At 45.8% G+C, this 26,455-nt stretch overlaps 1 protein-coding gene across 6 annotated transcripts in view; it reads left to right on the plus strand.

Annotated features, from left to right (window-relative positions):
• Positions 1-26,455, plus strand: part of LOC128684764 (collagen alpha-1(I) chain) — a 195,684-nt gene that overhangs the window by 75,257 nt on the left and 93,972 nt on the right. For all 6 annotated transcript variants that reach the window (XR_011394188.1, XR_011394189.1, XR_011394190.1 and 3 more), the window contains exon 5: positions 18,928-19,317. Coding sequence is in view for 2 of the 6 variants with exons in the window: in XM_070101722.1 (XP_069957823.1) it covers positions 18,928-19,317 (390 nt within the window). In the remaining 4 variants the exon portion in view is untranslated. The remainder of the gene's footprint in view (positions 1-18,927; positions 19,318-26,455) is intronic.

The following is a 26,455-nucleotide window of genomic DNA, read 5'->3' on the forward strand; positions in this document are numbered from 1 at the left end:
GATAAGAAGGGAGGCTCAGCGACAATACGAAAATGACATAGCATCGAAAGTCAAGTCTGACCCGAAGCTGTTATGTAGCTACATCAGGAGGAAAACAACAGTGATGGACCAGGTAATCAGACTGAGGAAGGATGGTGATGAGTTCACAAGAAATGACTAAGTGGTATGTGAGGAGCTCAACATGAGATTTAAAGAAATATTTACAGTGGAAACAGGTAGGACTCCAGGAAATCAGAACAGGGATGTACACCAACAAGTGCTGGATGAAGTACACATAACCGAGGAGGAGATGAAGAAGCTGCTATGTGAACTTGAAACCTCAAAGGCAGTGGGACCAGACATCTCTCCTTGGGTCCTTAGAGAGGGAGCAGAGATGCTGTGTTTCCACTAACAAAGATCTTCAACACATCTATTGAAACTGGGCAACTCCCTGAGGTATGGAAGATGGCAAATGTAGTCCCAATTTTTGAAAAAGGAGAGAGACACGAGCCATTAAATTTCAGACCTGTTTCGCTAACGTGAATAGTATTCAAAGTCATGGAGAAAATCAACAGGAGGAGAGTGGTGGAGCACCTGGAAAGAAACAAGTATGTAATCGACAACCAGCACGGTTTCAGGGAAGAAAAATCCTGTGTCACAAACCTACTGGAGTTTTATGACAAGGTGACATAAGTAAGACGAGAGAGAGAGGGGTGGACAAACTGCATTTTCTTGGATTGTAAGAAGGCCTTCAACACAGTTCCTCACAAGAGGTTAATGCAAAAGCTAGAGGATCAGGCACACATGACAGGAAAGGCACTGCAATGGATCAGAGAATATCTGACAGGGAGGCAACAATGAGTCATGGTATGTGACGAGGTTTCAGAGTGGGCGCCTGTGACAAGCGGGGTTCCACAGGGGTCAGTCCTAGGACCTGTGCTGTTTTTGGTATATGTGAATGACATAATGCAAAGGATAGATTCAGAAGTGTCCTTGTTTACAGATGATGTGAAGTTAATGAGGAGAATCAAAATGGTCGAGGATCAGGCAGGACTATAAGGAAACCTGGACAGGCTACAAGCCTGGTCCAGCAACTGCCTTCTTGAATTTAACCCTGCCAGATACACAGTCATGAAGATCAGGGAAGCGCAAAGAAGACCGCAGACACAGTATAGTCTTGGTGGCCAAAGACTGCAAACCACACTCAAGGAAAAAATGTTGGGGTGAATATAATGCCGAGCACATCTCCTGAGGTGCACATCAATCAGATAACTGCTGCAGTGTACGGGTGTCTGGCAAACCTAAGGATAGCGTTCCAATACCTCAGTAAGGAATCGTTCAATATTCTGTACACCATTTACGTCAGGCCCATACTGGAGTATGCAGCACCAGTTTGGAATCCACACCTGGTCAAGCACGTCAAGAAATTTGAGAAAGTGCAAAGGTTTGCAACAAGACTAGTCCCAGAGCTAAGGAGATTGTCCTACGAAGAAAGGTTAAGGAAAATTGGCTTGATGACACTGGAGGGCAGGAGGGTTAAGGGAGACATGATAACGACATATAAAATACTGTGCAGAATAGGCAAGGTGGACAAAGACAGGATGTTCCAGAGATTGGACATAGAAACAAGCGGTCACAATTGGAAGTTGAAGACTCAGATGAGTCAAAGGGATGTTAGGAAGTATTTCTTCAGTCATAGAGTTGTTAGGCAGTGGAATAACATAGAAAGTGACGTAGTGGAGGCAGGAACCATTCATAGTTTTAAGGCGAGGTTTGATAAAGCTCATGGAGCAGGGAGAGAGAGGGTGCAGTAGCAATCAGTGAAGAGGCGGGGCCAGGAGCTATGAATCGACCCCTTCAATCATAAATAGGTGAGTGCAAATAGGTGAGTACACACACACACACACACACACACACACACACACACACACACACACACACACACACACACACACACACATACACGTGAAGCAGTATCGCTGAATAGTGCTCCCAGGATTTAGCGTTCTATTGGCTGTCCTAAGATATTATTAGCGGTCATCGTACTTGGTTATAACAGCAGTGTAGTGATAAGGTCATGAAAGAGTGATTAAGTAAATACTGAAAGTAAGAAAAAATTAGTCAATCCCCAGCTGTTGGTGTTGTGAATGTAGCTAACATCATCAGACTTGTTATGACAATAATACTGTACTAAAGAAAAAAGAGGGAATACCAAGTCTTAAAAGAAAAAGAAAATAAAAACTTGAATGCATGATAATGTTCCTGAAGGAGTTACAAAATTGAAGGAGTTGATAGCAGCCGACCAGCAGGAACCTCCATTGTTGTGCAGACGACATCACTTGCCTATTTGTGGTTAATTTTGGTTAGTGTCTAAAGTCTCAGTGTCTCGCCCTGCTGGTTGTATGCTATACCATCTCTCTCTCCCTATTTCAGTACCAGGAGATAGATAGTGGTTAGTAAATTATCTAAATATTGCCAGGTAAACTCCAGAAAGAGTTGTGTAGCCTAGTGACCCCCCCCCTCCGTTTTTCTGAGGGACAAGCTAGTAAATAAGTACGCACATACAAACACACGTGTGCACCCGTAATTATTATTATAATAAACATTAGTATATATTAATAAGGAATTGAGTGAGAAAAAATAATCCTATAATCTTCAAAAAGTAAAGTAGCCTAGTGTGCGAACATCTGGGCCGGGAGAGTACCGGTGAAACAACAACAATAACAGATAGTGTTAACGTGACCCCCCCTCTTTTTCAAAGAACGACAAGCTAGTAAAGACACACACACACACAAACACAAGTGTACACACAAACACAAGTGTACACAATTAATATTATATAGCATATATTAGTGTATATTAATAAGGAATTGATTGTGAAAAAATTTTTATGATCTTCAAAAGAGTAGCGTAGCCTAGTGTGCGCACGAACACCCACACCCACCCACCCACACACCCACACACCCCCACACACACCCACACACCCCCACACACATCCACACACACCCACACACATCCACACACACCCACACACATCCACACACACCCACACACACCCACACACATCCACACCCACACCCACACCCCCCCACACACCCCCACACACACCCCCCACACCCCCCCCCACACACACATACACTCCCCCCTCCCCCACCGACAACTCACTCCTTCACCTGATCCCTCCCCTCCCTCTTTCACCCTCCCCCTTCCCTCCTCTCCCTCCTTCCCCCTCTCCCTCTCCCGCTCACTCACTTGCTTCACTCTCCTTCCCACTCCCCCTTCCCACTAATCTCCCACATAGCCACAGTTCCTCCTCTACCTCCCCCCCCCACACTCTGACATACACAATACTAACCTAACATACAGAATTACATAGGTTTCCCACTCTGAGGCAATCAGGATAAAACAAAAATGGGTTGCCAGAGAGCGACAAGAAAAACCAAGGGACAGGAGGAGGAAACTGCAAAGGAAGACTGGGCAGCAGAGCTCACAAAAAGGGAACATGAATGGGAAAAGAAACTAGAAGAACTTAGCATGAGAATGGAAGAGAGGATAGACATGGAAAGCAGGAAGTGGGAGATGCAAGTCAAAGTAGCAGAGGTCAGGATACAGAGTTTAGAAGAGGAACTGAAAAATCTGAAACAGCCTAAAGAACTAAAGAACATTTTGGGATTGACAACAGAGAATGCTACCTCAGTCACAAATAAGGGGACTGTAGGGAAAGAAGGAGCAAAACAGCATGTAGAAGCTCAGTCAGTGGAGAATGTAGTAAATGAAAGACCTAAGCTATATGTGGAGGCCCTAACAGACCACAGCAGAGCCCAGGGAAAGCCGAGAAGGGAAAATGATAAGCCACTGAGCCCAAGTACATTAGCTAGTGAAACTGAAGAAAGTAAACCTGCAATGGAGGAAATCAAATTGAATGGGAGGATACACAGGGATATGCAGTGGGAGAATGAAAGGGTGAGGTCAGTCTTTGTGTATGGGCTCCAGGAAGTTGAAGGGGAAACATATGAAGCCAGAAAACAAGGGGAAAAAAAAGCAATTGAAAGAATCATGAAAGCAATAGGAGAAGACGACATGACCCAGCTGGAAAATTTTCGGAGAATAGGGGGGTATGTAAAAAAAAAGAACCCGGCCAGTGAAAGTGACCTTCAAGGCAGAATCGACTCGGAACAGGATCCTGCAGGAGAAAGCATGATTAAGGGACATGCCGGCATACAGGAAGGTGTATCTCGACCGCGACAGAACACAAGCAGAAAGGCAGAAACAGAGAGAGATGGTACAAAGGCGAAAGGAGGAAAGAGAGGGGATGGAGAAGACAGACAGGAGATCCCAGACACAGGAAGATCAAATGAAGCCTCCCTCACAACTTCCTATAGAAGCCTCCCAACCAGGTCAACCCCAGTGCAACCAAACACTCTAAACCAAAACACCCATGCCACATCCAATGCCCCCACCCACTGCATTACAAACTCCACCCCCACAGCAACCACCCATAGTTCCTTATCAGGTCTCCCACTCCCCCAACCCCATTACACCTCCCAGACCACAATCTTAGAAAAGAAGTTGAAGGTGTGGTATACAAATGCAGATGGAATAACAAATAAGTATGAGGAGTGGCACGAAAGAATCAAGGAGACATCCCCAGACATAATAGCACTCACAGAAACAAAACTTACCAGAATAATAACAGATTCAATCTTTCCAACCGGATATCAAATCCTCAGGAAAGACAGAGGGAGGAGAGGGGGAGGAGTTGCACTGCTCATTAAAAACCAGTGGGGGTTTGAGAAAATGGAAGGAATGGATGGCACGGGCGAAAGGGACTACTTAGTAGGAACAATCCAGTCTGAGGGACATAAGGTGATAATTGCAGTAATGTACAACCCACCACAGAACTGCAGGAGGCCAAGAGAAGAATACGATGAGAGCAACAGAGCAATGGTCGACACACTAGCCGAGGTGGCCAGGAGAGCGCACACGGGGGGAGCAAAGTTACTAGTTATGGGTGATTTCAATCACAAGGAGATTGACTTGGAAAACCTGGGGCCCCATGGGGGTCCCGAAACATGGAGAGCCAAGATGATGGATGTGGTACTGGAAAACCTCATGCATCAACATGTTAGAGACACTACCAGAGAGAGAGGAGAGGATGAACCAGCAAGACTGGACCTTGTATTCACCTTGAGTAGTTCTGACATCGAGGATATCATGTATGAAAGGCCCCTGGGAGCTAGTGATCATGTGGTTCTGTGCTTCGACTACATAGTTGAGCTCCAAGTGGAGAGAGCAGCAGGAATAGGGTGGGAAAAACCAAACTACAAAAGGGGGAACTACTCAGGCTTGAGGAACTTCTTTCAAGACATTCAGTGGGAGAGGGAACTGACAGGAAAACCAGTACAAAAAATGATGGACTTTATGGCAACAAAATGCAAGGAGGCAGAGGAGAGATTTGTTCCCAAGGGAAACAGAAATAATGGGAAGAACAGAACGAGTCCTTGGTTCACCCAAAGGTGTAGGGAGGCAAAAACTAGGTGTACTAGAGAATGGAAAAGGTATAGAAGACAGATAACTCAGGAAAATAAAGAGATTAGCCGAAGAGCCAGAAACGAATATGCACAGATAAGAAGGGAGGCTCAGCGGCAATACGAAAATGACATAGCAACGAAAGTCAAGAGTGACCCGAAGCTGTTGTACAGCCACATCAGGAGGAAAACAACAGTCAAGGACCAGGTAATCAGACTGAGGAAGGGTGATGGGGAATTCACAAGAAACGACCGGGAGGTGTGTCAGGAGCTCAACACAAGATTTAAAGAAGTATTTACAGTGGAAACCAGTAGGACTCCAGGAAATCAGAGCAGGGGGGTGCACCAGCAAGTGCTGGATGAGGTACATATAACCAAGGAGGAGGTGAAGAAGCTGCTATGCGAACTTGATACCTCAAAGGCGGTGGGACCAGACAACATCTCTCCGTGGGTCCTTAAAGAGGGAGCAGAGACATTGTGTGTACCATTGACAAAGATCTTCAACACATCATTTGAAACTGGGCAACTCCCCGAGGTATGGAAGATGGCAAATGTAGTCCCAATTTTTAAAAAGGGAGAGAGACATGAGGCACTAAACTACAGACCTGTATCACTAACGTGTATAGTATGCAAGGTCATGGAGAAGATTATCAGGAGGAGAGTGGTGGAGCACCTGGAAAGAAACAAGTGTATAATTGACAACCAGCATGGTTTCAGGGAGGGAAAATCCTGTCACAAACCTATTAGAGTTTTATGACAAGGTGAGAGAAGTAAGACAAGAGAGAGAGGGGTGGATCGACTGCATTTTTTTGGACTGCAAGAAGGCCTTCGACACAGTTCCTCGCAAGAGGTTACTGCAAAAGCTAGAGGATCAGGCACACATAACAGGAAAGGCACTGCAATGGATAAGAGAATACCTTACAGGGAGGCAACAACGAGTCATGGTACGTGACGAGGTGTCAAAGTGGGCGTCTGTGACAAGCGGGGTTCCACAGGGGTCAGTCCTTGGACTTGTGCTGTTCTTGGTATATGTGAATGACATAACGGAAGGGATAGACTCAGAAGTGTCCTTGTTTGCGGACGATGTGAAGTTAATGAGAAGAATCAAATCGGATGAGGATCAGGCAGGACTACAAAGAGACCTGGACAGGCTACAAGCCTGGTCCAGCAACTGGCTCCTTGAGTTTAACCCCGCCAAATGCAAAGTCATGAAGATTGGGGAAGGACAAAGAAGACCGCAGACACAATATAGTTTAGATGGCCAAAGTCTGCAAACCTCACTCAAGGAAAAAGATCTGGGGGTGAGTATAACACCGAGCATATCTCCTGAGGCGCACATCAATCAGATAACTGCTGCAGCATACGGGCGCCTGGCAAACCTACGGATAGCGTTCCGATACCTCAGTAAGGAGTCGTTCAAGACTCTGTATACCATTTACGTCAGGCCCATACTGGAGTATGCAGCACCAGTTTGGAATTCACACCTAGTCAAGCACATCAAGAAATTAGAGAAAGTGCAAAGGTTTGCAACAAGACTAGTCCCAGAGCTACGGGGATTGTCCTACGAAGAAAGGTTGAGGGAAATTGGCCTGACGACACTGGAGGTCAGGAGGGTCAGGGGAGACATGATAACGACATACAAAATACTGCACGGAATAGACAAGGTGGACAAAGACAGGATGTTCCAGAGAGGGGACACAGACACAAGAGGTCACAATTGTAAGTTGAAGACTCAGATGAATCAAAGGGATGTTAGGAAGTATTTCTTCAGTCATAGAGTAGTCAAGCCATGGAATAGCGTAGAAAGTGAAGTAGTGGAGGTGGGAACCATACATAGTTTTAAGGCGAGGTATGATAAAGCTCATGGAGCAGGGAGAGAGAGGACCTAGTAGCAATCAGTGAAGAGGCGGGGCCAGGAGCTATGAATCGACCCCTGCAACCACAAATAGGTGAGTACAAATAGGTGAGTACACACACACACACATACACACACACACACACACACACACACACCCTCTACCCCCACCCCCCAAACCACAAGCCCCACCCCCAGAGTAACCCCCTATAGGCTGGTGCCAGGGCTCCTGCTCCCCCAAACCCACCATTCTCCCATGACCACAATTTTAGAAAAGAAGTTGAAGGTATGGTACACGAACGCAGATGGAATAACGAATAAAAGTGAGGAGTGGCATGAAAGAATCAAGGAGACATCCGCAGACATCATAGCAGTCACAGAAACAAAACTCTCTTTATGATAACAGACACATTCTTCACACCCGGATATCAGATCCTGAGGAAAGGTGGAAGGAGCAGAGAGGAAGGAGAGGTTGCATTGCTTATTAAAAGCCAATGGGGATTTCAGGAAATGGAAGGAATGGACGAGATTGGAGAAAGGGATTACATAGTAGGTACAATTCAGTCTGGGGGACATAAGGTAGCCATTGCAGTGATGTACAATGTGCCACAGAACTGCACAAGGCCAAGAGAGGAATATGAAGAGAGAAGCAGAACAATGGTGGACACACTAGCTAAGATGGCCAGAAGAGCTCACTCGAGTAGAGCAAAGTTACTGGTTATGGGCGATTTCAACCACAGGGAGATTGATTGGGAAAACCTGGAGCAACATGAAGGTCCCGAAACATGGAGAGCCAAGATGAGGGATGTCGTACTGGAAAACCTCATGCACCAACATGTTAGGGACACTACCAGAGGAAGAGAGGAGGATGAACCGCAAGACTGGACCTTGTGTTCACCCTGAGTAGCTCAGACATTGAGGATATCACATATGAAAGGCCCCTGGGAGCTAGTGATCACGTAGTTCTGAGCTTTGAATAAAAAGAAGAGTTACAAGTGGAGAGGGTAAGAGGAGTAGAAAGGGAAAATCCAAACTATAAAAGAGGGGACTTCACAGGTATGAGGAACTTCCTGCAGGAGGTTCAGTGGGAAAGAGAATTGTTAGGAAAGTCAGTAAACCAAATGATGGACTACGTAAAAGCAAAATGCAAGGAGGCAGAGGAAAGGTTTGTTCCCAAGGGCAACAAAAATAATGGGAAGACCAGAATGAGTCCTTGGTTTACCCGAAGGTGTAGGGAGGCAAAAACTAAGTGCACTAGAGAATGGAAAAAGTACAGAAGGCAAAGGTCCCAGGAAAATAGAGAGTTTAGTCGAAGAGCCAGAAACGAGTATGCACAGATAAGAAGGTAGGCCCAGCGACAGTACGAAAACAACATAGCATCGAAAGTCAAGTCTGACCTGAAACTGTTTCATAGCCACATCAGGAGGAAGACAACCAAGGACCAGGTAATCAGGTTGAGGAAAGAAGGTGGGGGAGCTCACAAGAAACGACCAAGACGTATGTGAGGAGCTCAACACGAGATTTTAGGAAGAATTTACAGAAAAGACAGGAAGGACTCAGGGAAGACAAAACAGAGGGGTACACCAACAAGTTATATACCAACAAGTGCGGATAAAATACACACAACTGAGGGGGAGGTGAAGACGCTGCTATGTGAACTTGATACCTCAGAGGCGGTGGGACTGGACATCTCTCCGTGGGTCCTTAGAGAGGGAGCAGAGATCCTGTGTGCCACTAACTACAATTTTCAACACATCCCTTGAAATTGGGGAACTACTTGAGGTATTGAAGACAGCAAATGTAGTCCCTATCTTTAAGAAAGGAGACAGAAACGAGGCACTAAACTATTGACCAGTGTCACTGACATGTATAGTATGCAAAGTCATGGAGAAGATTATCAGGAGGAGAGTTGTGGAGCACCTGGAACGGAACAAGGTTATAAACGACAGCACGGATTCATGGAAGGCAAATCCTGTGTCACAAACCTACTGGAGTTTTATGAGAAGGTAACAGAAGTAAGACACGAGAGAGAGGGGTGAGTTGATTACATTTTCTTGGACTGCAAAAAGGCCTTTGCCACAGTTCCTCACGAGAGATAAGTGCAGAAGCTGGAGGATCAGGCACATATAACAGGAAAGGCACTGCAATGGCTCAGAGAATACCAGACAGGGAGGCAACAGCGAGTCATGGTACATGAGGCATCACAGTGGGCGCCTTTGATGAACAGGGTCCCACAGGGGTCAGTCCTAGGACCAGTGCTGTTTTTGGTATATGTGAATGACATGACAGAAAGGATAGACTCAGAAGTGTCCCTGTTTGCAGATGATGTGAAGTTAATGAGGAAAATTATTTCAGATGAGGATCAGGCAATACTACAAAGAGACCTGCACAGGCTGGGTGTGTGGTCCAGCAACTGGCTCCTAGAATTTAACCCCGCCAAATGCAAAGTCATGAAGATCGAGGAAGGGCAAAGAAGACGGCAGACAGAGCATAGGCTAGGTGGCCGAAGACTGCAAACCTCGCTCTTGGGGTGAGTATAATACCGAGCACGTCTCCGGAAGCACAGATTAACCAGATAACTGCTGCCGCATATGGGCGCCTGGCAAACCTGAGAATAGCGTTCCGATACCTCAGTAAGGAATCGTTCAAGATTCTGTACACCGTGTCAGGCCCATACTGGAGAATGCAGCACCAGTTTTTAACCCACACCTGGTCAAGCACGTCAAGAAATTAGAGAAAGTGCAAAGGTTTGCAACAAGAGTAGTTCCAGAGGTAAGGGGAATGTCCTACGAAGAAGAAATCGGCCTGACGACACAAAAGGACAGGAGGGTTAGGGGAGACATGATAACAACTTACAAAATACTGCGAGGAATAGATAAGGTGGACAGAGACAGGATGTTCCAGAGATGAGACTCAGAAACAATGGGTTACAATTGGAAGTTGAAGACTTAGATGAGTCAGAGGGACATTAGAAAGTATTTCCTCAGCCATAGAAATATCAGAAAGTGGCATAGTCTGGCAAGTGATGTAGTAGAGGCAGGACTATACATGGTTTTAAGAGGAGGTATGATAAAGCTCATGAAGCAGGGAGAGAGAGGACCCAGTAGCGGTCAGTGAAGAGGCGGGGCCAGGAGCTGAGTCTCGACCCCTGCAACCACAAATAGGTGAGTACACACACACACACACACACACACACACACCCTAAATCAAAGACCAGGTAATCAGCCTGAGGAAGGAAGGAGGGGAGCTCACAAAAAACGAAGCAGAAAGATGTAAGGAGCTTAAATCGTCTTGTGAATGGTAATGTAATCAGTGATAATAACATTAAGTTAAGAGAATGCGGGAAGTGAAATAAATCGCCCTGCTCCGAGTGAACGAGTGAACGCATGGTTCTCGTCCCGAGGATAGCGAAGTTTTATGGAATCACGACTTCTAAACCGGGACAAACCAACGGATACCTCGTCCTGCTGGAATAAGAACCGTGTCGGTGTAGCAGGACATCGAAATGAGATGGTGAATGGAGGAAATAAGGAGCATCAATCACCAACAATTAAGTAACCTTTCTAGTTATAGCAGACTGATACTGGCCAGTTAGGTATGTTTTAATTGGATAGGTTATGGGTGATCCAGCCACATCAAGTGACCACCAGAGAATATCTGGTAAGTGGTGGGATTATGTACAAGTGTTTTTCCTTGATGGATATATCCATGTGTAACCTACCCCCTCCCCCTTCATTCAGTTAAACTAATATAATTTATACAGTCCACAATTAATTAGTAGCGCCGTACTTGAGGGTGCTACCCAATTTATACTGGTCTCGGATAGATATGGATAAGATAGTGAGGGTCGAGGGGCCACATGCAGTGACCAGAGGTGGTTAAGTTTTCTCACATGTCTACACGGGTGACTACGGTAAACAATATAGTTGTTGTCTCCCAAGGAGATTACTCGTATGCATGTAATGTTGAGGTATGTACAAGTAATCACCCCTATAAAATTTTCCATATCTGCCCGCTGGTCCTTCCTGAACCGGATGCAATCAGTGAAAAATTAATTGAATTAATTACTTAATAATTAAGTGACTGATTGAAGGAAGTGGGTATAGAGTACACAAATTTAATCGATCGTGTGGTGGATGATAATTAGCCTAATTAATTGCTAGCACATGTGTGGCTAGGATTTATACAAGAGCAAATTGCAAGAATTACTCTTATAAGGCGCCTACTTAAGTTGTATAATCAGTGATTAATAATTCTCTAACCATGACTGGATCTGATGGAGTTAATGTGGCTGACAAGTCCGTGAATTTTAGAGTAATGAGAACATCATTACAGGCTATTAAAGGCCATGTGACGAAGGCATTTGATTTAATGAATCAAAGAACCTTGAACCCTAATGAATTAAAGTTATATTTAGATGCTTTAGAGAGTAGATTTGATTGGTACAAATTGTGGTTTAAAGACTGTGAAAGAGATCTGCTGGAGAATTGTGCAGATGGAATGGAAATGAATGTTTTAATTAATCAACATTACGAATTGGAAGAAAAACTGTCTTGTAAAAGTAAGGCTTTGAATAAATTAAAGGGTGTAAGCCAGGCAGTTGATCAACCTATTAATGCAAAGGGTGGGTTTGCCAAAACCTCCAGAGTACGGTCTGGAGGAAATCAGACTAGGTCGGCAGGAATTAATTTTTCAATTGCAGACCAGTCAGCCAAACAGTTCTAAGGATATAACACATAATGACTCTGAAGTATCTGTCAAGTCTCAAAAGGGAAAAATAATCCCAGTGGTAATAATCATAGTTAAGAGTTAAATAGGCACATATCAAGTCAGGAATCAGTAATAGTGGTTCCTCACATCAAGGTAAGAGAAATAAGTACCTCAGTAAGGGTAACCCAGTTAATAAGAGGTCAGGCAAGGAAAAGCGAGAATGTCTCTTCTGCAAGGGTACTCATTTCACTAAAAATGGTAATGCCTATAATTCATGGGATATTAAAGTGGAAAGAATGAAAGAACTTGACAGATTTATCAGATGTCTAGACAATCATAATGTAAAGGATTGTCATACCAAATGGAACAGTTGCTATCAATGCAACAAGGGAAGGCACCATACAGTTATGTGCAGGGTTGTATGTAATTCTTATAATAATGGTGACAATAATGATAATGTTAATAGCCCTGACACTACAGTGACTAATGTAAAGGTTGCAGCTAATGGCAATAATGATGGCCTAGCTGAAGTAGCCTTGCCGGTGTTGGATGTAATAATTCAGGATAAAGGGCATGAATCCAAAACCATGCGGAGTCACTCTCTTCAACACTGGTACGGGCCATGTAATATATGGCAGACTACCGCATAGTAATAATGACTAGAGGAAGTAGTGAATACAGTCACGGTGTCTTACTCATAAAAGGTCAACCCAGTACAAGTATTCTTCTATCGAGAATGATGTTGAACCAGCCTAATTTGTGGGAGCTGGACAGCATAGGGATTAATATAAATGAGGAAAGTCCAAATGATTCCATTACTCAGGAACAATACCTGAAGGATGTTAAATTTGAATCTGGACAATACTGGGTGAGACTTCCGTGGAAGCTGAACCATCCAGACCTACCAACTAATTGCCGGATGGCGTATGGACAATTAAAGGCTCAGCTCCACGAACTGAGCAAGACACCAGAACTGTTGACTGCTTACGATGATATAATTAATGAGCAGTTAAATAATAACTTCATAGAGGAGGTACCTCCCGAGCAAGCCCAGATTTATGGTCACTATTTGCCACATCACGGAGTGAAGAAGGATTCTAAGACCACTCCTCTGAGGATTGTGTTTAATTGTAGTGCCAGGAGTAACAAAAATGTACCTAGTTTGAATGACTGTTTGATGACAGGTCCGTCGTTGACGGAAAAACTGGGAGACATATTATTAAACTTCAGGGTTAAGAATTATGCCTTTACGGCGGACATAAGTAAAGCTTTCCTGAGAGTGGGTCTGCAGGAGGCTGACCGGGATTGCACTAGGTTGTTATGGCCCGAGAATCCTAGTGACCCACTTAGTCTCCTGAAGACTTTTTGCTTCAGGAGTGTATTGTTTGGTGCTACCTCCAGTCCGTTCCTACTCCAGGCAACGATAAATGCACACCTTAAGCGTATGGGTGGTCCACTGAGTGGAGTAATGGGTAAATAATTTTATGTGGACAATTTCCTGGGGGTGACGTCTACTGAAGAGGAACTAATGAGCATATATGAAGGGGCTAATGAAATAATGCAAGGTGCAAATATGCCCCTGAGGGAATGGAACAATAATTCGTCCAGTTTAAGGGCTCAAATAAATAAAGACAACCCTGGAGTTGAAGTGTCTAAATATAGTAATGTGCTCGGACTGACTTGGGACACAGAGAGAGACTTGTTACCGTTAAAGTCTAATAACTACAGCATGCCCAATAAATTAACCAAGAGAGTCTTACTTGCGGAAGTTTCAAAATGCTTCGATCCACTAGGCTTAGTGTCCCCACTTACCATAAGAGGAAAATTGTTGATACAAGAAGCATGGAAGCTTAAGTGTGCTTGGGATGAAACCCTACCTGAGGAATTTGTTGAAAGGTGGGAAGAACTAATAGGTGAATATGTAAAATTACCAATGTTGGAGTTCCCATGTAATGTGGCCAGTCAAGATGGAGAAAATGTACTCCACATTTTTGCGATGCTTCGAAATTAGCATATGGAGCAGTCGCTTACCTTCAATGTAATAGTGCCATTTCTCTTGTTATGTCTAAGGCTAAGGTGGCTCCAATCAAATCACGTACCTTACCTCAGTTGGAATTAACGGCCATTTATGTAGGTGTCAAATTAGCCAATTATATAAGAAATAAATTGCGAGAGATAAATATCAGCGACACCGTAATTTGGTCTGATAACGAGGTATCCTTACAATGAATTCGTAATGGTAACAGTAAGATTGTGTATGTACAAAACAGTCGCTGAAATCAATCAAATGCAGGAGAAATATAACAGTTTGGGTCAGCATATGTTAACCTTTAATCACATTCCTGGTGACGAGAATCCAGCTGACTTCTTGTCTCGAGGCTTGACTTATGAAAAATTTGTGAGTGCTTTATCGTGGTTTAAAGGGCCAAGTTGGCTGGTGGACAAAATTAACTGGCCGGTGCAAAAGGCACATATTGCTCCTGTCGAAATTACGGTGAGCACTTCTCCAGTCAGTAGTCCCTCCTTAGCCATTGACATGAATAGGTATTCTTCCTTACCCAAGCTGATTAGCGTGACAAGGTTAGTGTTTAAATTTATAAGTAAGATGAATATCTCATATAATTTTCCCCATCCCCTGAAATACTGGCTACAGAGGGTACAAGAAGAAACCTACAGGGATGAGATTAAATTAATGATGGACGGAAAAATTGTGAAAGGCTCAATAATAGAAAAGCTGGGGCTGTATTTAGAGGATGATGTAATTAGGTGCAGAGGCAGGTTACAAAATGCTGAATTGGGGGAATATGCTAAGCACCCTATCTTGCTGCCCAAAACTCGTCACCTGACAACCTTGATTGTCTTTAATGCCCATAATAACGTGATGCACGGTGGGGTACAGGATACCTTAAACTGTATTCGGGAAACCTTCTGGATTCCACAAGGACGGCAAAGTGTAAAAAGGGTTATCAAGTCGTGTGTAATATGTCGCCGGGTGGATGCCAGAACCTACATGTACCCAGGTCCTCCACCATTGCCCAAGGAATGCGTGCAGTTGGTAAAACCATTTGATGTGACCGGAGTGGACTATAGTGGGCCAATCATTTTAACAGGTACTTCAGATGGTGTTCCCTTGAAGGTGAATGCATGTCTATTTACTTGTACAGCTACTAGGGCTGTTCATCTAGAAGTGGCTCAGTACTTGTCTGCAGAACAGTTCATACAGCTGTTCCCGAAATTTGCAGCTAGGAGATCCTGTCCAAGATTGATGATCTCAGATAATGCCACCAATTTTGTAGCGGGTGCTCAACACTTGATGAAATTAAATAAGAGTGATGAGGTACAGTCTTTGTTGACCCAGCGAGGGTGTTTCTGGAAATTTATTACTCCCAGAGCCCCTTGGCAGGGAGGACTGTACGAAAGAATGATAGGTACAGTGAAAAGATGTCTTTGTAAGGTGCTACACAGGAAGAGAATTAATTTGGAGGAATTCCGTGCAGTGTTGGTGGAGGCAGAGAATCTGGTAAACAATCGCCCTCTGTCATACATGAGCGACACTCCTGACGCGGAGATCCTGACTCCCTCTCACCTAATATGCGGACGAAGGTTAGAAGCTGCACCTATCTATAGAGATAATCCCGAGGGAAGTGATAAGGATTACAATAACGTGACCGTGTTGAGTGATAAGTTCAAGATGTTAAATAAGGTAATTACTCATTGGTCCGATGTGTGGCGTAAAGAATATCTTCTTACACTACGTGAACACTTTTATGGTGCGCCAGAGGCAGTAAACCGACAGAACATTCAACCAGGTGACATTGTGATAATTGATACTGAACAACATCGAACATTGTGGCCTCTGGGCAAGGTAGTTACATTATACCCAGATGCACAAGGTGTTGTCAGAAACGTCAAAGTGTTTTGTCGTGGTCAGGAAAGTTTGCATACCATTAATAAATTAATTCCCTTAGAATTAAATGGTGTTCAATCCAGTGCAGATGGAAATCTAAGGGAAAGTGACACGAGTGATATTGAAGACACTGACCGAGTAATGCAAGAAGAAATTGTAGTAAGACCCACTAGGAAAACAGCAGTGCAATCCAGAGAGGGCTGGAATCGTCTACTGGAGGAAAACGCAATTTAAGTCGTCTAACAACGACTTCCGCCCGGCCACAGTGTGGAAATTATTTAATTTCCAAAGCTATAGTGCCTAATAAGTGTTTAATGTGTTGATTTGGGTCAAAATGTATTTGTATTTTGAGTGGAACCAACTGGGTTCCTGCTGCGCCTGCGCAGATGTGCGGGGGTATAGGTCGAGCTGGGGCACAAGGAGGTGGCAGTGTTTTGAATGTAGTGAGGAAGCTGTGAAACATGGGATCAGGAAATTGGCATTCACGGTGGCCTAAGGATTAATATAGGCCTCACTTCGTAATAGGAAGTGTCGTAACTGTTCCTGGTGAAGAGTGAGGGAACGTGATTTACGTGACCACCGTAATAAAGTGGTAAAATGAGTGGATAATAGTAGGACCGGGGGTGACGGGTGCGCCGCCATGGAATGTGTCCAGGGGAAATTACCCGTGAGTTAATCCTCACTCATCGGTCTCAGATCTTAATGGAGTGACCTCTAATGTGTATAATAATTATGAGACGTTAAATCGTCTTGTGAATGGTAATGTAATCAGTGATAATAGCATTAAGTTAAGAGAATGCGGGAAGTGAAATAAATCGCCCTGCTCCGAGTGAACGCGTGGTTCTAGTCCCGAGGATAGCGAAGTTTTATGGAATCACGACATCTAAACTGGGACAAACCAACGGATACCTCGTCCTGCTGGAATAAGAACCGTGTCGGTGTAGCAGGACATCGAAATGAGATGGTGAATGGAGGAAATAAGGAGCATCAATCACCCACAGTTAAGTAACCTTTCTAGTTATAGCAGACTGATACTGGCCAGTTAGGTATGTCTTAATTGGATAGGTTATGGGTGATCCAGCCACATCAATTGACCACCAGAGAATATCTGGTAAGTGGTGGGATTATGTACAAGTGTTTTTCCTTGATGGATATATCCATGTGTAACCTACCCCCTCCCCTTCATTCAGTTAAACTAATATAATTTATACAGTCCACAATTAATTAGTAGCGCCGTACTTGAGGGTGCTACCCAATTTATACTGGTCTCGGATAGATATGGATAAGATAGTGAGGGTCGAGGGGCCACATGCAGTGACCAGAGGTGGTTAAGTTTTCTCACATGTCTACACGGGTGACTACGGTAAACAATATAGTTGTTGTCTCCCAAGGAGATTACTCGTATGCATGTAATGTTGAGGTATGTACAAGTAATCACCCCTATAAAATTTTCCATAGTACTCGAGGGGAAGAAATTGCCCATTCAACTTAAAATTTACCCTCACTACAAAAATAGTATGAGATAATAGTATGGATAATTCAGCGGAAACCACGATTGAGAGACAGAAAAACACTGCAGAGTGTACCTCGACGACGACAAAACGAGAGCAACTGAGAGAGAGGGCACAAAGCCGCCAGAGACAAGAAGGAGAGATAGGGCATGGATGCTCAACCTCTGGAGGAACACCAAGCACAACACCCACAGAACCCCCTCAACCCCTTTCCAACCAAGCACAATAATCTTAAGCACACCATCCTCCACACCCACAGTCCCCACTCTTCCCAGCACAGATATCACCTGCACAGTAGCCTCTCGCAAATCCCACCCATCCTTCTGTATCTCCACTTGCCACCAACTCCTCCTACCGCCATGACTTACAGATCAAGGACCAGGGATCTAACACCTAACCGGATTAAAGTAATGGGAAAGAAGCTGAAGGTATGGTACACCAATGCAGATGAAAAAGAAAACGAGTGGCAAGAACGAATCATAGAAGCATCCCCAGATATCATAGCACTCACGGAGACAAATCAGTCTTACGTTGATAACAGATGTAATCTTCCTGATTGGCTATCAAATTCTGATTAAAGCCTGAGGGAACAGAGGAGAAGTAGCAGTGCTCATCAGATACCAGTGGAGTTTTGAGGAGATTAGACGAATGGACAGAGAGGAAGCAGATGATTACATAGTAGGAACACTTCAGATCGGTCCAACCCTTTATAAGTTATGGTCATAATTATAACCATTTAGTAATATATAGAGAAGGATAGTGTTGATTCCATGTATTAAAAACTTTTCCTATGAAGATAGGCTGAAGGCACTAAACTAGCAGTGGCTAACTACAAACACATACAGTTATGGGAAATGTGATTGAGGTATAAAATTAAAACAAATGAAAAAAGGGGAATATAAATTGCACGATGAAAATATTTAACCAAGAAAAATTGAGATTTCGAAAGGATGTAGGAAAATACTAGTTTGGCAATAGACGTATGAATGAGTGAAACAAACTTCCTATTAGTGTGAATGAAGCGAGAACTTTGTCGAGTACATGAGTGGGTGTGGGTGAGTTGAACCTGCCTAGCATGAGCCAGTAAGCTTGCTGCAATCACGGGTACTCGTGGATTGATTTGTTAGTATCGCTCTCAGCTAACACACTGGGGGTCTGGGATCGATCCCAGGTATGGGTGCAACGTTTGGCATGTTTTGTTTACACCTGCTGTTCCTGTTCACCTAGCAGTAAGCAGATACCTGGATATTACTTGACTGATGTGGGTCACATCCTGTGAAGCAAAATTAAAGGAACCCCATTAGAAGTAAGACAGTCCCCGATAACTCACTAACTTACTGGGTTATCCTGGTAGCTTATCCGAAATTATTTTTATCATATCTTCCTTTGTTGTTATGTATTCTTATATATATATAATCTTTCATCTTACTTTCACAGCCGTCGCTTGAACAAGACAGAATTTCCATAGTCCCCCAGTCAGTCGTCGTTGATCCCTGCCCTGACTTCAATGTGTCGTCCTTCCTCACCACACTGGACGACGCTCATGAACAAAATATCGCTTATAACAGCGACGTCACATTTGAATTAAAAGGAAAAAACAACCAAGACGCGAGAGAAGATAAAATAGACAATAACATACCCTTTAGAGAGCTGAACAGTGCAAAAGAAAACCTCACTGGAGAAACCACGGTCAGCTCTTCGGTACAAGAGAAGCTAATACAAAACTGCTGGACTAAGTGTGGTGCAAATTCACCAGATAAACATGAAGACTTACCGGAGAAGTTTGAGCCTCTGGTGGTGCTGGTGGCCGGCCTGAGACCCGTCAAGGTACCACTTTATACTTGTTCTAGATAAGACACATTTATTCACGTTAAATTTACGAATATTTTTACAAATTGATTTGGTTTTTATTATCTATTTCATATATTACTTTTTTGCAATGATTCTATTGTGCACAAAACTATTATAAGTTAACAATGAACCCAAGTACAATAATTTATTTCCTTTAGGGTTCTAAAGATTTATGATATACAACATACTTGGTCACTTTTGTAAACCGTCTGTATGTTTGACAAATAATCATTATAATGATGATAATAATAATAATAATAATAATAATAATAGTAATAATATCTTTATTTACTACAAGTACATGTACAATGTATACAGACCATAGCTGACATCAATGACATACTACTATATAGAAAGCCGCTTGTTATGTAGAGCATTTCGGGCAAATTAGGTCAGTTTTGTCCCAGGATGCGACCCACACCAGTCGACTAACACCCAGGTACCTATTTTACTGATGGATGAACATAGACTACCGGTGTAATGAAACACGTCCAATGTTTCCACCCCTTCGCCGGGAATCGAACCCGGACATTCATCGTGTGAAGCGAGAGCTCTTGCCAGCAGGCCCCGTGGTCTGGTGGCAATATTTGTTTGGATTTTTAACCCAGAGGATTAGCCACCCAGGATAACCCAAGAAAGTCAGTGCGTCATGGAGGACTGTTTGTCTTATCTTCCGTTGGATCCTTCAGTCTTGGTCCCCAGGATACAACACACACTAGGCGACTAAGACCCAGGCACCTACTTACTTCTAGGTGAACAGGGACAACAGGTGTAAGGAAACATGCCCAACATTTCTACTCGGCCCAGAACTGAACCACGGCCACTCAGTGTGCGAGGCCAGAGCGTTGCCTACTGTGACACTGAACCACGATATGTAATACAAAATTCATCCCCAACTTTATATATAGATGTATTTCAGTAACTGTATATTAAAGAAAGATATTCATATACTTCAGTGTTGGAGTCAAGGGAATATTGAAGGGCTTCAGCTCCTACAATTTCCTTCCTCCCCAAAGCCTTTTCCCCTGTGTTGAAAATCTTCAGTTATTCGACTTTTTCGCAGATATAAGTCACTGTTTATACCAGATACGGATTTGAAAGTCCATCATGTCTGGAGATTAACAGTGCACATCTTAAGGCAGAAACTTCTTCGCACAAAAACCACCTGGATAAGAAAAAGTGGGAGAAGCGGATGGGTCAGGTATATAAAAGGTTGGACGTCACCTGCTTAACTACCCCATCCTGGTTAGTAGCACTAGCAGCTATATAATGCGTCCCTTATGCCCTTATCTAACCAGATAGATCTCCCTATACCCCTATCCAACCAGACATCTCCCCCTATACCATCATCCAACCAGATAGCTGGAAACATCAGGACGTATTTCCTTAAGACACCTACTGTCCCTGTTCACCTATAAATAAAATAGATACCGGTGTTAGTTGAATGGTGTGGGTGGCATCCTGGGACAAAACTGACCTAATTTGCCCGAAATGCTCTGCATAACTAGGGGCTTTCTATATAGTAGTATGTCATTGATGTCACATAGGCCTGTATACTTTGTACATGTACTTGTAGAAATAAAGATTATTATTATTATTATTATTATTATTATTATTATTATTATTATTATTATTTTTACTAAGCCAATCCATGGAGATAGTTCCCTTTTAGCCCGCACCGCAGTATAGATGTTGTGGTGTGACACATGATACATGATACATGTCTAGTTCTCAAGAACCAGCTCCACCTCAGTGTTCTCAAACAGAAACCTGGAGAACGGTCATTAAGTTCTAATGCAAAAAAAATGAAAATGTATACATATATGTATGTACGCTTTTGTATATGTATTCCTGTATGTATACACACATTTTCATTTGCATACGTATGTATATATATACAGAATCTGTGCACATGTATGTATATATGTGTAAAAATATGTAATTTCTTGAGTATGTGTGTACAGATATATACTTATGCATATGCATACTTGTGTATAAGTACATTTGCGCATGATACTCCTATTTGTACATGCACGTATGTATACTTGTGCACATGTATACGTGTGTGTGAATGCATGTGCAAATATATACATGCATATTCCCTACTTTTGCTTAATGAATGTGTGTGTATGTATTGTGTATGTGTATGCATGTGTATGTCTGCATGTATTTATGTATGAATGTGCATACGTTTTCAAGCATGTATGCATTTTCTTGCATAATGATGTGAGTAGTATAAATATTATGCCTGTATTATGCATGACGCCATGACGCATGATTGGGGGGGGGAGGAGGGTGCCTGGATGGTCAGGTGAGGACAGTAGGATGGCAGCAGCTGGCCCACTATGGTCAGGTGAGGACAGTAAGATGGCAGCAGCTGGCCCACTATGGTCAGGTGAGGACAGTAGGATGGCAGTAGCTGGCCCACTATGGTCAGGTGAGGACAGTAAGATGGCAGTAGCTGGCCCTCTATGGTCAGGTGAGGACAGTAAGATGGCAGCAGCTGGCCCACTATGGTCAGGTGAGGACAGTAAGATAGCAGCAGCTGAGCCAGCACTGGCCCATGCTCAGGTGAGGACAGTAAGATGGCAGCAGCTGGCCCACTATGGTCAGGTGAGGACAGTAGATGGCATGGCAGCAGCTAAGATGGCCTGGCCCACTATGGTCAGGTGAGCAGACATGTAAGACAGTAGGCAGTACCCACTATGCTGAGCAGCAAGATGGCAGTAGCTATGGTCAGGTGAGGACAGTAGGATGGCAGCAGCTGGGCCACTATGGTCAGGTGACGACAGTAAGATGACAGTAGCTGGCCCACTATGGTCAGGTGAGGACAGTAAGATGGCAGCAGCTGGCCCACTATGGTCAGGTGAGGACAGTAGGATGGCAGCAGCTGACCCACTATGGTCAGGTGAGGACAGTAGGATGGCAGCAGCTGGCCCACTATGGTCAGGTGAGGACAGTAAGATGGCAGCAGCTGGCCCACTATGGTCAGGTGAGGACAGTAGGATGGCAGCAGCTGACCCACTATGGTCAGGTGAGGACAGTAGGATGGCAGCAGCTGGTCCGCTATGGTCAGGTGAGGACAGTAACATGACAGCAGCTGGCCCACTATGGTCAGGTGAGGACAATAAGATGGCAGCAGCTGGCCCACTATGGTTAGGTGAGGACAGTAGGATGGCAGCAGCTGGCCCACTATGGTCAGGTGAGGACAGTAGGATAACAGCAGCTGGCCCGATGGTCAGGTGAGGACAGTAAGATGGCAGTAGCTGGCCCACTATGGTCAGGTGAGGACAGTAAGATGGCAGTAGCTGGCCCACTATGGTCAGGTGAGGACAGTAGGATGGCAGCAGCTGGCCCACTATGGTCAGGTGAGGACAGTAAGATGGCAGTAGCTGGCCCACTATGGTCAGGTGAGGACAGTAAGATGGCAGCAGCTGGCCCACTATGGTCAGGTGAGGACAGTAGGATGGCAGCAGCTGTCCCACTATGGTCAGGTGAGGACAGTAAGATGGCAGTAGCTGGCCCACTATGGTCAGGTGAGGACAGTAGGATGGCAGCAGCTGGCCCACTATGGTCAGGTGAGGACAGTAAGATGGCAGTAGCTGGCCCACTATGGTCAGGTGAGGACAGTAAGATGGCAGCAGCTGGCCCACTATGGTCAGGTGAGGACAGTAGGATGGCAGCAGCTGACCCACTATGGTCAGGTGAGGACAGTAGGATGGCAGCAGCTGGCCCACTATGGTCAGGTGAGGACAGTAAGATGGCAGCAGCTGGCCCACTATGGTCAGGTGAGGACAGTAGGATGGCAGCAGCTGACCCACTATGGTCAGTTGAGGACAGTAGGATGGCAGCAGCTGGTCCGCTATGGTCAGGTGAGGACAGTAAGATAACAGCAGCTGGCCCACTATGGTCAGGTGAGGACAATAAGATGGCAGCAGCTGGCCCACTATGGTTAGGTGAGGACAGTAGGATGGCAGCAGCTGGCCCACTATGGTCAGGTGAGGACAGTAGGATGGCAGCAGCTGGCCCGATGGTCATGTGAGGACAGTAAGATGGCAGCAGTTGGCCCACTATGGTCAGGTGAGGACAGAAAGATGGCAGTAGCTGGCCCACTATGGTCAGGTGAGGACAGTAAGATGGCAGCAGCTGGCCCACTATGGTCAGGTGAGGACAGTAGGATGGCAGCAGCTGACCCACTATGGTCAGTTGAGGACAGTAGGATGCAGCAGCTGGTCCGCTATGGTCAGGTGAGGACAGTAAGATGACAGCAGCTGGCCCACTATGGTCAGGTGAGGACAATAAGATGGCAGCAGCTGGCCCACTATGGTCAGGTGAGGACAGTAGGATGGCAGCAGCTGGCCCACTATGGTCAGGTGAGGACAGTAAGATGGCAGCAGCTGGCCCACTGTGGTCAGGTGAGGACAGTAAGATGGCAGCAGCTGGCCTACTATGGTCAGGTGAGGGCTGTAAGATGGCAGCAGCTGGTCCATTATGGTCAGGTGAGGACAGTAGGATGGCAGCAGCTGGCCCGATGGTCAGGTGAGGACAGTAAGATGGCAGCAGCTGGCCCACTATGGTCAGGTGAGGACAGTAAGATGGCAGTAGCTGGCCCACTATGGTCAGGTGAGGACAGTAAGATGGCAGTAGCTGGCCCACTATGCTCAGGTGAGGACAGTAAGATGGCAGCAGCTGGCCCACTATGGTCAGGTGAGGACAGTAGGATGGCAGCAGCTGACCCACTATGGTCAGGTGAGGACATTAAGATGGCAGTAGCTGGCCCACTATGGTCAGGTGAGGACAGTAGGAAGGCAGCAGCTGGCCCACTATGGTCAGGTGAGGACAGTAAGATGGCAGTAGCTGGCCCACTATGGTCAGGTGAGGACAGTAAGATGGCAGCAGCTGGCCCACTATGGTCAGGTGAGGACAGTAGGATGGCAGCAGCTGACCCACTATGGTCAGGTGAGGACAGTAGGATGGCAGCAGCTGGCCCACTATGGTCAGGTGAGGACAGTAAGATGGCAGCAGCTGGCCCACTATGGTCAGGTGAGGACAGTAGGATGGCAGCAGCTGACCCACTATGGTCAGTTGAGGACAGTAGGATGGCAGCAGCTGGTCTGCTATGGTCAGGTGAGGACAGTAAGATGACAGCAGCTGGCCCACTATGGTCAGGTGAGGACAATAAGATGGCAGCAGCTGGCCCACTATGGTTAGGTGAGGACAGTAGGATGGCAGCAGCTGGCCCACTATGGTCAGGTGAGGACAGTAGGATAACAGCAGCTGGCCCGATGGTCATGTGAGGACAGTAAGATGGCAGCAGCTGGCCCACTATGGTCAGGTGAGGACAGTAAGATGGCAGTAGCTGGCCCACTATGGTCAGGTGAGGACAGTAGGATGGCAGCAGCTGGCCCACTATGGCCAGGTGAGGACAGTAAGATGGCAGTAGCTGGCCCACTATGGTCAGGTGAGGACAGTAAGATGGCAGCAGCTGGCCCACTATGGTCAGGTGAGGACAGTAGGATGGCAGCAGCTGTCCCACTATGGTCAGGTGAGGACAGTAAGATGGCAGTAGCTGGCCCACTATGGTCAGGTGAGGACAGTAGGATGGCAGCAGCTGGCCCACTATGGTCAGGTGAGGACAGTAAGATGGCAGTAGCTGGCCCACTATGGTCAGGTGAGGACAGTAAGATGGCAGCAGCTGGCCCACTATGGTCAGGTGAGGACAGTAGGATGGCAGCAGCTGACCCACTATGGTCAGGTGAGGACAGTAGGATGGCAGCAGCTGGCCCACTATGGTCAGGTGAGGACAGTAAGATGGCAGCAGCTGGCCCACTATGGTCAGGTGAGGACAGTAGGATGGCAGCAGCTGACCCACTATGGTCAGTTGAGGACAGTAGGATGGCAGCAGCTGGTCCGCTATGGTCAGGTGAGGACAGTAAGATAACAGCAGCTGGCCCACTATGGTCAGGTGAGGACAATAAGATGGCAGCAGCTGGCCCACTATGGTTAGGTGAGGACAGTAGGATGGCAGCAGCTGGCCCACTATGGTCAGGTGAGGACAGTAGGATGGCAGCAGCTGGCCCGATGGTCATGTGAGGACAGTAAGATGGCAGCAGCTGGCCCACTATGGTCAGGTGAGGACAGTAAGATGGCAGTAGCTGGCCCACTATGGTCAGGTGAGGACAGTAAGATGGCAGCAGCTGGCCCACTGTGGTCAGGTGAGGACAGTAAGATGGCAGCAGCTGGCCTACTATGGTCAGGTGAGGGCTGTAAGATGGCAGCAGCTGGTCCATTATGGTCAGGTGAGGACAGTAGGATGGCAGCAGCTGGCCCGATGGTCAGGTGAGGACAGTAAGATGGCAGTAGCTGGCCCATGGTGAGGACAGTAAGATGGCAGGTGAGGACAGTAAGATGGCAGTAGGATGGCAGCAGCTGGTCCGCTAGCTGGCCCACTATGGTCAGGTGAGGACAGTAAGCAGCTGGCCCAGTAGCTGGCCCACTATGGTCAGGTGAGGACAGTAAGATGGCAGAAGCTGGCCCACTGTGGTCAGGTGAGGACAGTAAGATGGCAGCAGCTGGCCCACTATGGTGGCCCACTACGGTTAGGTGAGGACAGTAGGATGGCAGCAGCTGGCAGGTAAGGTGAGGACAGTAGGATGGCAGCAGCTGGCCCGATGGTCAGGTGAGGACAGTAAGGTGGCAGCAGCTGGCCCACTGTGGTCAGGTGAGGACAGTAATATGGCAGCAGCTGGCCCACTATGGTCAGGTGAGGACAATAAGATGGCAGCAGCTGGCCCACTATGGTCAGGTGAGGACAGTAGGATGGCAGAAGCTGGCCCAGAAAGATGGCACTATGGTCAGGTGAGGACAGTAGGATGGCAGCAGCTGATGGCAGCAGCTGGCCCACTATGGTCAGGTGAGGACAGTAGGAGATGGCAGTAATTATGGTCAGGTGAGGACAGTAGGATGGCTCATGGCAGTAGGATGGCAGCAGCTGGCCCACTATGGTCAGGTTAGGACAGTAGGATGGCAGCAGCTGGCCTACAGGTGAGGACTGTAAGATGGCAGCAGCTGAGGACAGTGGCACTATGGTCAGTGAGGCTGGCCCACAGTGGCA

Source organism: Cherax quadricarinatus, chromosome 5, assembly GCF_038502225.1.
Source record: "Cherax quadricarinatus isolate ZL_2023a chromosome 5, ASM3850222v1, whole genome shotgun sequence".
Lineage (NCBI taxonomy): Eukaryota > Metazoa > Arthropoda > Malacostraca > Decapoda > Parastacidae > Cherax > Cherax quadricarinatus.